The following is a 14,565-nucleotide window of genomic DNA, read 5'->3' on the forward strand; positions in this document are numbered from 1 at the left end:
TAGTCCCGCTTTCCTCGATAGCCTGGCCAAGCAAACACAGTCTCTTTCATTCTAATCTGAATGACGAATGCTATCAGAATACACATACCACATCATACAGTGAGTAACCCCATAGCGTTGACAAGGCGTTCCAAAGAGGCGTGAGGAGTCAAGACTGGAAAAACAGTAGACAGCGCTGGAGCCTCTATTGATAAGGTAACACACCAGAAGCTGGGACGCTGTGGCAGCCACTACAGATGAAAGGGCAGCCTTGGGTCTAGGCAGAGGGACCAGCAGGTGGGCAGCAGGTCCCCACGAGAGTGAGTCACAGATGGACGGCAATTCAAGGAGGCTGCATGCGGTGGGAACAAGCCAAGCGGAGGCCCCTGGGAGAGTCAGGGTTATCTGCCTGTCTGTCCCTGATGGGCACACGCTGGGTGATCAGGTGACAGGTCAGTACGGACTGTCACCATTACAGCAGCTGGATTTTTGGAGGCTGGTGGAGACAACTTTAATGGGCTTCTCTCCAGGTTCCACAGTTGGAGAGGAAAGTACCCCAGAGCCAGGAGGGCGGGGTACAGGGCTGGAGGACTGGCTTGAGAGCGATCACCTGCAGTGGAAGCACCCCAGAGGCCTTAGTGTGACTTTTTTTTTTTTAATTTAGGATTGTGAGGATATTTTTGGTTTGTTTTGGGGAGGGGTTGGGTGTGGTTTTGGTTGTGTGTGTGTGTGTGTGTGTGTGTGTGTGTGTGTGTGTGTGTGTCTATGGAGATCAGAAGAGGGTGAAGGAGCTCCTGGAGCCAGGGTTGCATGCAGTTGTGAGCAGCCTGATGTGGGTGTTGGAAATTGAACTCAGGTCCTCTGTAAGAACAGTAAATGCTTAATTGCTGATTCATCTCTGCACCTCCCTAGTGTGACTTTTTAATCACTAGTGGCCAGTGTCCTGAGTCCTACATGCCAGAAGCTGTGCTCTGATTACTCAGATGGAAGAACCCTGGGGAGTCACAGACTCTCCTTGCAGACAGGGAGAAGTTTCCTTCAGAGGGGACTCGTCACTAGGGTCCTCAGCTGTGGGAACATGGAGGACAGAAGAGAAGGCTGGGGAGGAACTGAGGCCTTTACTAGACTCAGGACCTCGCCTTTATTTCTCAGGCAGACCTCACTAACCAGGATGGAGGAGGCAGACAGGAATATGGCATAGATTTCCTGCTAGGATGGAGACTTAAATGCTCAGCCTGGACAGTTAGACACTGTCCCTCTGGGGGAAGCAGGAGACGGCAAGTGAGGCTTGGAGGTCTTTAGGGGAGGGATATGGAGTGAGATGGGAAGCTGAGGGTGAGACTCCACCCAGCTTTGTCCACTCGGAGTCCGACTTCCAGTGCAGAGGCTAAGAGAGTCGTGCTCTGACACTTTGACTCCGTATGTGTGACATGTGCTCTGCTCCTCTTGGGCATGGGGCCCAGCCCCACTTCTAGATCCTTCATCAGACAGATATTCATTGTCAGCCACCTGCAGCCACTAGTCCCTGAGCTGTCCTGAGCTGCTGTGTGGAAGCAGCGCCCTCTTGTGGCAGGTCTTGGGGGGGGACCCGCACATGGGATCCCATGTAGAAGGTTGAGTCAGTCCAGCTGTGTCCACTCTGCTTGGGGTCCTGCAACCTCTTCTGAGGCCCATGGATCATTTCTCATGTTCGCCCCCCACTCCCGCCAGGTGATTTCCATTTATAGTGAGTGGACTTTTACAGAGACTTGTATGGCAGGCTAGGTTTTCCTCTAATTTTTTGATTTGTTTATACTTTTTCAGATGTTTGATGTGTGCACCAGCCAGGGGCCTGAATCCTACCCCTCACCTTGAGTCTCACATGCTTCTTAAAGGACATTAGGGGAGGAGATGGAAGGTCAGAGGTACAGGGTTAGAGCCAGGGGTTATTCCCAGCAGCATCTAGATGTCTAGGCAGTGATGCATGCTGGGCCAGGTGAGGTAAAACATGGGGCCATGTGAGTGATAAACCCAACTGCTATCTTCATGATACCCAGGGAAGCAGCCTGAGTGCAGTGGGGTCCTGCAGGGAGAGGGTCACTTGTCATAAAGACAAATTGAAAAGCTGGAGACCTGGAGTGGAGCCAGTGTGGATATCCATATTGAACACTGTCAAAAGTGTTTTCTCTGGCCAGGGACGGAGGGAGAAGACCAGCACTATGGGGAATAGAGTTGCCCCAAGGCTCGGCTACAGAGGTGTCTTGGGACATTTGAGAGTTAAAAACCAAGCCCTGTGGGCTGGAGAGAAGGCTCAGCAGTTCATAGTGTTTCAGAGTGCATACTGCCTTGCAGAAGACCTCAGTTCAGTTCCCAGCCCCCTTGTAAGGTGGCTCACAACCACCTGTAACTCCAGGAGATCCAACATCCTCTTCTGGCCTTCAAGGGTACCTATACTACATACACAGACACATGTGTATGCACATAATTAATAGCTTTTTTTTTGAGACAGGGTCTTACTATGTAGCTCTGGCTGACCTGGAACTAACTCAGTATGTAGACCAGGCTAACCTCGAACTCACAAAGATCCACCTGTTTCTGCCTCTCAAGTCTGGGATTAAAGGTGTATCACCATGCCAAGCAATTTAAAAATAAAATATTTTGGGACAGGAGAATTGGTTCAGTGATTAAGAGCATGTACTACTCTTGCAGAGAACCTACATTCAGCTCCTTATTACCTATGTCAAGCAGCTCACAGTCACCTGCCAAGTCCAACTCTATGTAATCCAGCGCCCTCTTCAGGCCTCCGTGGGCAGCTGCACTCATGTGCATGTACAACTCAACACAAATACACAGGCATACATGTAATTTATTTATTTATTTTGGTTTTTAAAGGCAGGGTTTGTCTGTGTAGCCCAGGCTTTCCTGGAACTCATTCTGTAGACCAGGCTGGCCTCAAACTCAGAGATCCACTTGCCTTTGCCTCCCAGATGCCAGGATTAAAGGTGTGCGCCACCACCATCTGGCTTACATGTAATTTTTTAAAAAATATTTTTGTATTTTTATATTTTAAAAAATCTGGTAAAAGTGCTTGCCATCAAACATTGCCACCTGAGTTCCATATTTGGATTCCATATGGTGGAAAAAGAGAACTAACTGTCAAGAATTGTCCCCTGATCTCCAGGTGCACACCATGGCACAAGCCTGCCCACACAAAAAAACAAAGAAATAAATGTAAAAAAACTGAGATCATTTTGCTGCCTGCAGGTTCAACCCCCAGCAACACAGGGCTCAAAGCGAATCCACAGACTCGGCACGTACTAGGACTTTTTTTTATCTCGGGCATAGGGAAAAAGACACACTGTCTCTTGATGTTTTCCTTCTTTACTCTTCTGTGTTCTATATTTTCTTTTCTTATCTCTCTCCAGAAATGTTCCTTCTGTCTCTCTTGATGTTCTCCTTCTTCAAGCTCTCTTGATGATCTCTTAATTCTCTCATTCTTCATGTTTTCCTTCTAACTCATTTTAACTCTATTCTTTCCCTTACAGCTTATGTTCCCCAGCAAAGTCTTTCAGGCAATATAAAAATTACAATGTGGTTACATTCTAGTTTTCAAGTGAATGATTACAATGAATACAAGTAAAAAACTTGTTTTCCATATCCCTTGCACAATTAAACACTATGTATTACAGGTGAAAAACAAATTATCCCAAGAACCCATGTACATTCATACCCAAGCAGCTTGTTACAGATTAACCATGTAGGCAGGCAAGATATTCTTCTCAGTCAGGTCTTTTACTGGCAGGCTGCATTTTGCAGTTACAAAGAAAGGGCCAATTACTTTATTACTTGTCTTGAAAGGTAATCTTATGAGGAATTTTAAAGGAATCACAAACCTAAACTTTTATACATGAAAAAGAATCAGTCAGCTCTACTTTAAATCTTTAGGGTACGTACCCACTCATCAGAGTTTTTTTATATCAAGAGATTAGCCAGGTGGTAGTGATGCACGCCTTTTTTTATCCCAGCACTTGGGAGGCAGAGGCAGCCGGCTCTCTGTGAGTTTGAGGCCAGCCTGGTCTACAAAGCAAGTTCTAGGACAGCCAGGAGTGTTACACAGAGAAACCCTGTCTTGAAAAAACCAAAAGAGAGACAGAGAGAGAGACATTGAGGGCAAAAATGGGTATAAGGAATTAATCATCACCTTTGGTCATCAACCAATCCTAGCAAGAAAAGCACATCAACTAATGATAATTGGGCTGCTTTGTTCTTGTTCCCTGACCTTAACGAGTTCCTCATTCAACTATGTGGCTTTCTAAAACTTTACATTGTCTTCTTGGGTTTTTTAACCTCAAAGCTATTTGATGAAAATATCTTAGTCCGACTTTATTTTCAAAGCTTTGCTTCAGCTATCATGCACTCCAAAACCTATGAACACATCTCCCAACATCAAGCTTAAAAGAATTTAAGCTAGCTAGGCTACTGAGACTCAATTGTTTTTCTTAATCATTAACCTAAGCCACAGTCTATATGGCTCCTTAGTAGAAACTCATGTGTTCTAGCTGTGTAACATTTCCTTGTATTTATTTTTATTCATCAAAACTCTGTATAAGCTAACATTATTATTATCAATTAGATAGTACAGCTTAGGGAGGAATCCTCTTCATACTAATCCACAGGTAAAAATGCCCAGTAGAACGGGATGTTTCCATGAGATACACACACTTCATTACAGGCAATGGGGATCTCCCCAGACCCATTCACACCATGCCAGATCCCAGAGAAAGATGCAGCAGCAAACATGTGAAGGTGCAGCAGAAGCAAATGACAGTCTGGGGTCTTGGGTCTCGGGGCCTTGCCTATCTGAGATTCACCCATCAGGGGGCCTCCAAAGTAGGCTGACACCTTGAACTTCAATTGCCACCTGCTGCTCCTCTGACAAGGCCACCAGCAAAATCAGGGGCTTGAGAGATGGTTCAGTGGTTAAATGTACTGACTGCTCTCCCAGAGGATCATTGTTCAATTCCCAGCACCTACATAATGGGTCACAACCATCTGTAACTTTAGTCCCAGGAGATCCAATGTCCTCTTCTAGCCTCCAAGGGCATTGCATGAAGGCAGGTGATACACATATATACATGCAGATGCAACACCTATACACATTTAAAAAAAAAATTAAAACTCAGTCTTCTGTGTGACAATGCCGTGTGATTGAGCACCCTGGAGAAGAGGCATCTCAGTGCCACTCCCTGCACCGACACACAAAGGCTCTTCACTTTGGGAAGCCAGCCACAGTCCCAGCTTCATGCTGAGGTTCTGTGCTCACATCCAGTGCTGTTGGAGCAACCACCCCTGGGGCCACGGATTCCTTGGGATTTCCCCCATGTTGCAGGGAACATAGCCAAGTCAAAAGACACGTGATGTTTGTACCAAGAATTTTCTGATATCTTAGAGGTAGATCTGTCCCAACATATGCAGTACACTATCATCCAGAAGTACAAACAAGGCCACCCCAGCATTCCCAAACATTCCTCATGAAGCTATCTGCAGCAAGCTCTCACCTCTTGTTTATGGCAGACCAGAGGCACATGCCATCTTAGGTCACAGCCACGAGCCAAGCTGTACCTCCCATTTTCTTTGGCATGCTGAAACAAGATAGGGCTGAGAGATGAGGGGAAACCAAAGCAAGCCATACCCAGAATTCCATGGATGCTGTATCCCTGCATCCAGAGGGGGACAAGGGCCCTCTAGACCAAGAAACCTGCCATGTTGAGCCTCTTAGGGGTCCCCACTACCCACCCCAGAACCAACCATGTGGTGGGATGTTGTCTCAGCCCAAGCATCTCCTGGAAGCAGACTGTAACAAGGATTTGAGAGGTAATGGTTGCCTAGAAGCCCATCCCAGGATGCAGAACTGAAGGACCAGGAGGATCAAACCAAGTTGACCACACAAGAAGTCAGCCTCTGCAGTGGGAAATTGAACCTGAGTCTATTCAGAACCTTCTGAGGAGCCTCTGAACCATCCACCAGAGGATAATTAGAAATCTGTATTCATGGGCTCCAGTCACCCATTCTTTAGGGCCCAAAGGTGCACTGACCCCTCCACAGTGCCTTGGAACACTCACTCCCACAAAGTCTCTTCAGTATCCAGGGCTTGAGAGCAGAGGCTCTCCACAGCAGAGCGCTCCTCCACTGCACACAGACCTCCAGCCTTCCGCTCTTGTCCTCTCTACCACGTCCCCTCCTGAGCGTGGTGGGCTGTGCTCTCCCTCCATCTTCCTTAAACAATCTCATCCTGTTTCCTGGGGCCCCTGAAAAGTCTGCAAGGACCTCCACTCCGATCTCTGGTCCCATCTAGGCTTGTGAGCCATGTCCATGTTGTGTGTCTATGGTGCTCTCCATGTCCGGCCCCCATTCCCTTGCCTGCGCCTCCCCCGGCCATACTCCAAATCCCTGTCATTCAGGCTAAGCTCAAATCTTATAATAACCTCTAAATTGGGGCTCAGGCTGCTGGGTCCTACACAGAAGCTCGTGTTTACTGGTTTTTATTTCCAGAGGACTCTGGAACCAGGGAGGACACTCCTTCAAGCTAGAGCCTCAGGTTGAGTAGGGAGCTGAGCTTCCAGGCCTGGCCGTGACTCCCCAGTCTACCCCACACCAGCCACATCTCCTCTCCGACTAGCCCAGCTGGACCTTATCTTCTGACTCCAGAGCCACTGGACCCCCACAAAGAGACCCCCTATCCCCACCAGCCAGCCTTGGTGGCAGCCCTTCCCTATGTGTCCCTGAGGCCAGCTGCCCCTTCTCAGTCCTTCAGGCAAAGCCAGACCTGTGGAAACTCAGATCCCAGGAGGATGTATCCACCCTGGTCTGCCCACTTACGACCTGAGATCATGGGGCTGTTCTGGCAACACAGAATTCTCAGGAACAGGAACATCACACCAGAACATCACAGCTGGAGCAACCAGCATTCCGGGGATGCTGTAATCCTGGTGCCGCCCAGGGCCTACGGGCAGCACTGTAGAGCCAGCCCATCCTGTGCTGGCTGGATTGGCACCCCCACTGCCTATTCCACCTGGCTCCATGCCTGTGTAAAAACTGTGCCTCTCCTGAGACCTGTCCTGGGGAGGCCTTGCTTATTCCTCAAATGCTCCCTTACCTCACTGGCTGGAAAAGTATAGCCAAACCCCAGCCCTTGTTTCCAGGGTTGTATCTTTTATAGCCTAACTCCCCCCCAATCTGACCGTGGTCTCAGTGTCCAAACCGCCAGTACCACAGGGCCAGCCTCAGAGAGGCCAGTGGGCAGCAGTGGTCGGGGTGTATACAAAGAGGATGTGGGTCCCAAGTTTTCTGTGTTCATAATGTATGTTACCAGCTTGGATATCAGAACACTATTGCCTCTAAAAATGGATAGAAATGTTTCCTTCAACTATTTTCTAAAGAGTTTTGTAAGGTTTAAATGGTCCCCTCCTTATCTTTCTGTGTGTGTGTGTGTGTGTGTGTGTGTGTGTGTGTGCGCGCGCGCGCGCGCGCGCGCGCGTATGTGCAAGTTCCTGTGTGTACACATGTCCGTGTAGGTACAAGTGTGTGGAGGACAGAAGTCTAACGTTAAATGTCTTCCATGGTTGCTTTCCATCTTATTTTTTGAGATAGAGCTCAACAATGGTCTGGACTGGCCAGCCAGCCAGCCCCAGGACCTGCCTCTGAGTGCCCTTCCCCCCCAGCAATTGGGGTTACGGACAACAAATTCAGGGTCTCAGACCTGCACAGCAGCACTTGCAGATGGAGATGTCTCCCCAACCCAAAATGACTCATTTCCTAACAGCCTTAAGGACCCATGGACTTAGCAGCTGTACCACTGGGATGGAGAATTATTTGAGGAAGAAGTGTTCAATTAGAATCTTAATTTCTAGCTGGATGGTGGTAGCACACACCTTTAATTCCAGCACCCGGGAATCAGAGTAAGGCACATCTCTGAGTTCCAGAGCTCTTGTTTTCATTTGCATCTTTGAAGGAGTCATACCATGTCCTCAACCCTGTCACATGTATCTGCACACAACTTGTGTTAGGTGTACCCCACAACCTCTGAGTATCTGGGCTTTGTGGGAGCTGCCTCTCGGCCATCACATGTGATGGGGAAGGGCGGGGCATATAGTTGCGTGGTAGAGAAGTACAAGGCCCAGGGTCCAGCCCCAACACTGTTGGAGCTGGACAGGGCTGACTGGGAGGCTGAGGAAGGAGGATCACTTTGTCTTCAGTGCCAGCTTTAACTACATAGCAAGTGCCATGACTGGATTACAAGTCTGTTTCAAAGAGAAACTGGAGAGGCACCCCATCTTAATAATTTGTATTATTTGTTTTCTAAGTTAGTCTACATAAAATTCTTCAATTCTATCAATCTTTTGTTTTGTTTTTGAAGACAGGATTTCTCTGTGTAACAAACAGCCCTGGCTGTCCTGGAACTCGCTTTGTAGACCGGGCTAGCCTTGAACTCACAGAGATCTGCCTGCCTCTGCTTCCTGAGTGCTGGGATTAAAGGTGTGTACCACCATGCCTAGCTAGAAATCTATCAATCTTTCATACTGTTTTTATTTTACTGATTTTTTTTTAAATTTCCGGTCCATTTTCTGGGGTTTTTAAGTTGACTTTCTGTCTTCACAATTTTCTGAAGTTTCCTTACTGGGGTTCCCCTGGTGAGCCCCTGTGGTGCCTCCTCCCAGGCCACAGCTGGAGACCTCTTCCAGACAGTCACAGTGAGCAAAGGGCATGCCTCATCCAGATGCGGCATTCTCTTGGGGAGCCCTGCCCTGCACTGCCTGGTGCCCAAGTCCTTCAACAGCACTACCGAGTTTCTGGTTCTATGATGGGGTAGCGATTCCAGCAGGTATTCTTCCCTTATAACTGGGAATGGAAGCCAGCACTGGTTCCAGGCCCTCAGAAGATGTCACCCCAGGCTGTGGTCTTTGCAGTACTCATGGCTGCCATAGGGCACTGCCACACCCAGTGCCCATTGCTTTATCCACAGCCCATCACAAGTACTCCTCTGATTAACCCTGAGGCCATACATACCCTCGACTGCTAATGTTCCTCTTAACCACCTCCAACAACACTGCCTGATCCAGCCAAATGGCACGTTTGTGGGGGACTCCTGGAACAATACCAACACAAGCAAGGACAGTCAGGAGGCAAGAGCTGCATGTCACTAAAGAACACAACCATGAAGAGGGAGCCCTAAGAAGTAGGAACTGCAGGAGTAGGAACTGCAGGAAGTTACTGTGGGAGACAGCAGCTGCTAGAACCTTCCACACCCAGGCCTGGGAACTCAAAGGAGGTGCCATTGCTAACATCCATTCAAAGCCTCCTCAGACTTTTGAGGAGGACAGCCAGCCAGCTAGTGGCTGGTGTCTCTCAAGGAGTGGGTTTTTCAAGTTGTACAAAGACCATAAACTGAAATCAACTGCTGCTACAGGCTGGGAAAATTGGTGAGCAGTGTGGACTGAAACCAGAAGCAAAAGCAAGAGAGGGTTCAGAACGTGAGGTGGGGCTGGGATGGAGCTCAGGTGGCAGCATATTAGCCTGGCATGACCAAAGCCCTGGTTCCATCCCCAGAACCATATAAGCAGGGTGTGGTAGCATATACCTCTAACCTTGGTTTGTAATTTCAGCACTTAGCAGATGGAGTCACAAGGATCAGAGGTTCCAGGTCATCCTTGGCCACATAAAGAGTTCAAGGCCAAGTTGGCCTGAGACTTTCAAACACACAAAAGATCCGTGCTCACGAAACTGAGTAGGACCCTTCTGTCCTGCCCTGGACCTCTCTAGCACACCCTGCTGGCACGGCCTCCCAGCGACTGTCCAGCACAGCCAGAGGGAGCTTGCAGAGATGTGGTAAAACATCCCAGCACCAGATAAGCAGGTGGGAATGGAGCCTGGAGACATCCCAACAGGTGGTGCCCTTGGGACTCAGACTCCAGCAGTCATTAGACACCATGATTTCCTAAATGTGACTGTCACCCTGTAGTCATGAAGGGTGGTCATGAAGGATGATGCTCAGGTATGCAGCCCAGGTTTCTGAAAGGACGCTGTCACAGACAGAAACTTGTTCCAGCTTGGCTCCACAAAGGATAGGACCACAGGTGCCAATGCCACGGGAACCGTTTACACTTGGTGAATTTGGGGTTCCTCTTGAGCCTCTCCCGTAAGTCTAAGGCTTTCCCCCAATACTAAGGTGAGGAAGAGAGTCACTCGGAGGTCCTGGAACTAAAACATGCACTTGCCCTTCTGCATTGAACACCAGCTGTGATCAGTGACCTGTGGTTTTAAGATAATCAAGAACCCTGAATTAGTAAGGTCCGCCCTTAGGAGGCTGTCTCTGGTTTCCTCTCTGCTGGAGACTGTACCCTAGCTCAGCACCTCTGCCTCTGCCACAACCTGGGCTCCCACAGCCCTGATGCCTAAAGTTGCCAGGGCCAGCAGCCTCCATACTCTGCTTGCTAGAGACAGCTTATTAGACCTTGCCTGACACATGGCGGCCCCTCTGTGTCGTCAGTAGGGAGAAGTGGTCTCTAAAAGGCCCCTGGGTGTCTGAGTCTAGACTGGAGAGCCTATGAGGTCATTGCTGAGCGTATCGATGCTCAGCAGGCTTCCCTGAGCTGTCCTGATTTCCTCTTAAGTGCCAGGCTTGCCAGGAAGGCTGCAAGGAGGAGCTGGCTTTCTCTTGCTGTCCATACCTGGGCAATAACTGAGTCTAGCTTAGGAACAAGGTCCCCAGAGAGGCTCTTTCCTGACTGGCCCTATCCCCTCCATTACCATGTGACACTGAAGAGCCAGCCGGCTGACGCTGAGTCTGAGCGCCAGTCTGCCTGCAGCTTGGTAGCTCCGGCAGCCGGCAGCCGCTAGAGGCTTGGTCTGGCCAAGACAGTTCCCTCCAAGGCCAGGGTGGAGCAGGGAGGACCAGAACGGTGAGCACCCAGGGGACACTGGTCAAGGAGGAGCTCTGGGGCAGTCTAGTAGCTGGGTGTCTTCTGGGCGGTGGGGGGCGGTGGCTGGGCGGGTGGGGGAGGGGCGGCTACATGAGACTGGCTGGCCTGTCCTCCATCCTCTGTCTTGGGCTGAGCCATCTGGCTTGCAGGCAGCCCTGGGCCACTCCAGAAGGGCAGCACTTCCCCCACCTGTGGTGAGGCTCCTGTCCCATCAGGTCCCTCGTGTGTGCTATTGTGTCCCTTGAGGGAGAGGAAGATGGGTCTTACTCCATGGAGAGTACAGGAGATTTAGGGGACAGTCACGTGGGTACTGTTCCTCAATCCTGACTTCCCCAGCAAGAGCAGAGCCAGGGCGGGGAGTGCCCGATGCCAAGCTATAGAAGGCAGAGCCACGCCTATGTCCTATCCCAGCCTTCTGTGTTTCCAAGGGGAACCTCCCCATTTCTCCTCCATTGTCCTCCCCCTCCATCTCCTCCTTTCCACCCATAGCATGCAATCTAGTTCTTCCTGCTACCCAATCCTGAGCCGGCCCCCTGCCCCAACCTCCAGTTGGGCAGGTGACCCCACACAAAGCCCCCACACGGGGTTCTAGTGGGAGAGGGACACTGGCCAGGCTGGCTAAGCCTTGCCCTGTCTATCACCCCTGAATCATCGCTGTCGTTATCATTCTCCTGCTGTGGCTATAGCTTTTATTCTCAGTTTACCTCTCCCCCTCCCCTCCCTACCACCTCACTTACCATGTGCTCTCTCCTCTTCCCTCCTTTCCAGGCTTTCCCTGGGGTCTGCAGGGCTGTGTCTTCCCTAGCCCCTGTCTGTAGCTGGCACTGAGGTCCTTGGTACAGACAGGCCCCTTCAGGTCCAGAAGTAAGGAAGGAAGGCAGCCCAGAGAAAGAGAGGAGGGAGGCTGCAAAGCCATATGTGAGAAGCTCAAGGCTGAAGAAGACCACCTTGCTCCTTCAAATCCAGAGCCTCCCTGGGGTCCTGGAGGTTCCCTCCGTGCATGACTGTGTGGGTCTCATGTAGTTGAGAGGGGTCTTGTGTGTCAGGGGTCTCACCTCTGAGTGTTTCCCCTTGACCATGGCAACCTGTCCAGGCTTCCTAGGTGTGGAAACACTGGCTCACCCCATCAGTAAGAGCAGGGATGCCCAGGACCTTGCACAGTGTTTTTCCCTGTGGAGTGTGGGCTCAGGGGCCATCCAGCTTCACCACCTAGACTCCACCCACCCCACAGGACCCCCCATATTCCTGCCCATTGCCCCTCAGTCATCCCAATGTCTTGGGAGCTAAGATGGAACACATAGCCAGAAATGGAGCCCTAAATCTCCACCCAGGATTGACACCCCCTCCCCAAAGGAGAACAGAGGGCCAGCCACACCAAGGCAGGAGGAAGACTCCAGCCAGTCTCTGGGGGAGAGGCAAGGCCCTGCCCTATCTCTCCAAAGCACAAGGAAAAGTTGAAGATAGTGATGGGGACAGATGACTGCAGGTGGAAGGATGGGACAGATGACCACAGGTGCTGGGATAAGACAGGAAACTGGAGGTGTTGGGGGGGGGTGCTGGGAACCATGCTGGTAGGACGTGGGGGATGGGGGGGCCTGGGAACCATGCTGGTAGGATGTGGGGGATGGGGGGGCCTGGGAACCATGCTGGTAGGATGTAGGGGATGGGGGGCCTGGAAACCATGCTGGTAGGATGTGGGGGTTTTGCTGAGGTCTGGAGTTTAGTTGCCTCTGTGTCACAGCCCCAGCTATGACACAGGGTCAGGGTTGTGCTGCCTCTCCGGCCCCGCCCTCCGGCATTCAGTGAACCACTGTCTCAGGCAAGGAAGGCAGGTGAGGACCCTGCCTAGCATCACCTTCAAACAGGGAAGGAGAGGGACGAGTGAGTGGCATGTGAAAAGGAGGGGCCTCCCTAGTCCCTAAGGGGCTGGGGTACTGTCACAGGCTGTGGGCACATGGCTAAGGAGAGAGGGACAGTTGCTGGGTCTACTTTACCTACAAGGTATGGCGGTCAGCTAGAGGGTCCAGAGCCTGTTGGCAACACACCCTCATGGAATGCTCCAGAAAGGTCTAGAAGACTTGAGAGCTTTTTATACTGATGACAAACACAAGGGGGCCTCCAGGTCCCCGTCTCTCCGTACAAAGGGAGCCATCAGGTCTGGGCCTCTCTTCCTCTCCCTGTGTTCCAGACCATCCAGCCTCTCCAAGGAAAGTACAGAGCGGGCAGTGTTAGTAGGCTTCTGGGATGAGGCTCTTTGAAAGACTGACAGACACATTCCCACCTTGTGCCTCAGACAGAGAGGGAGGGTTAGGCCCCATGATGAGAAGGAAATGGGAGGTGGGCCCCTCCCCCAGTGGCTGTCACCATTTCTGTCACCTACTGGCAGGGGCAGGCTCAGGTGCCTGAGCTGGTGTCATTATGGTTGCAGGGGCGTCTGGAGAGAGAAAACGCAACACAGACTTCTGCAGCCTCTGCTGCCATCGCCTTCACCCCACAATGTCGCTGAGATTGTACCCGCAGTATCCCAGAACCCAGGAAGACATGGCATTCAACCTGACCATCCTGTCCCTCACCGAGCTCCTAAGCCTGGGTGGGCTGCTGGGCAATGGGGTGGCCCTCTGGCTGCTCAACCAGAACGTCTACCGGAACCCCTTCTCCATCTATCTCTTGGATGTGGCCTGTGCTGACCTCATCTTCCTCTGCTGCCACATGGTGGCCATCATCCCTGAGCTGCTGCCGGACCAGCTGAGCTTCCCAGGATTCGTACATATCAGCCTGCTCATGCTGCGATTCTTCTGCTACATTGTGGGGCTGAGCCTCCTGGCGGCCATCAGCACGGAGCAGTGCCTGGCCACTCTCTTCCCCGCCTGGTACCTGTGCCGCCGCCCACGATACCTGACCACCTGTGTGTGTGCGCTCATCTGGGTGCTCTGCCTGCTGTTGGACTTGCTGCTGAGCGGGGCCTGCACCCAGTTCTTTGGATCACCCAGCTACCACCTGTGTGGGATGCTGTGGCTGGTGGTGGCAGTGCTCCTAGCTGCCTTGTGTTGTGCCATGTGTGTGACCAGCCTGCTCCTGTTGCTGCGGGTGGAGCGTGGTCCAGAGAGGCACCAGCCCCGGGGCTTCCCCACCCTGGTCTTGCTGGTCATCCTCCTTTTCCTCTTCTGTGGCCTGCCCTTCGGCATTTTCTGGCTGTCCAAGAACCTGTCCTGGCACACCCCCCTCTACTTCTACCATTTCAGCTTCTTCATGGCCAGTGTGCACAGTGCAGCCAAGCCTGCCATCTACTTTTTCTTGGGCAGCACACCTGGCCAGAGGCTGCAGGAACCCCTCCGGCTGGTGCTCCAGCGGGCTCTTGGGGATGAGGCTGAGCTGGGGGCTGTGAGGGAGGCTTCCCAAGGGGGACTTGTGGACATGACTGTCTAAACCCAGTGGGCCACAACTGTAGCTCCAGCCCATGGGGGCCAGGGGAACTGCCTGATAGAGCTAAAAGCCAGGATCAGAGCTCTACCAGAAAGACCCTGGAGGAACATCTTTGTCCTCCAGGGTCGTGTGTCGTGTGTCCCCTGGGAGGGGCAGACAGAGTGATGTTTCTGCAGAGGGCCTAGGATTGTGCATATTAGGCAAG

At 51.4% G+C, this 14,565-nt stretch overlaps 1 protein-coding gene across 1 annotated transcript; it reads left to right on the top strand.

Moving 5' to 3' along the window:
- Window positions 1-13,433: 13,433 nt before the first annotated feature.
- On the top strand, window positions 13,434-14,363 carry Mrgpre (MAS related GPR family member E). The gene has a single exon (XM_059249536.1). It carries the CDS (start codon window positions 13,434-13,436, stop codon window positions 14,361-14,363), a length of 930 nt encoding a protein of 309 aa, XP_059105519.1.
- The last annotated feature ends 202 nt before the right edge of the window (window positions 14,364-14,565 follow it).

Source organism: Peromyscus eremicus, chromosome 1 (genome assembly GCF_949786415.1).
Source record: "Peromyscus eremicus chromosome 1, PerEre_H2_v1, whole genome shotgun sequence".
NCBI lineage: Eukaryota > Metazoa > Chordata > Mammalia > Rodentia > Cricetidae > Peromyscus > Peromyscus eremicus.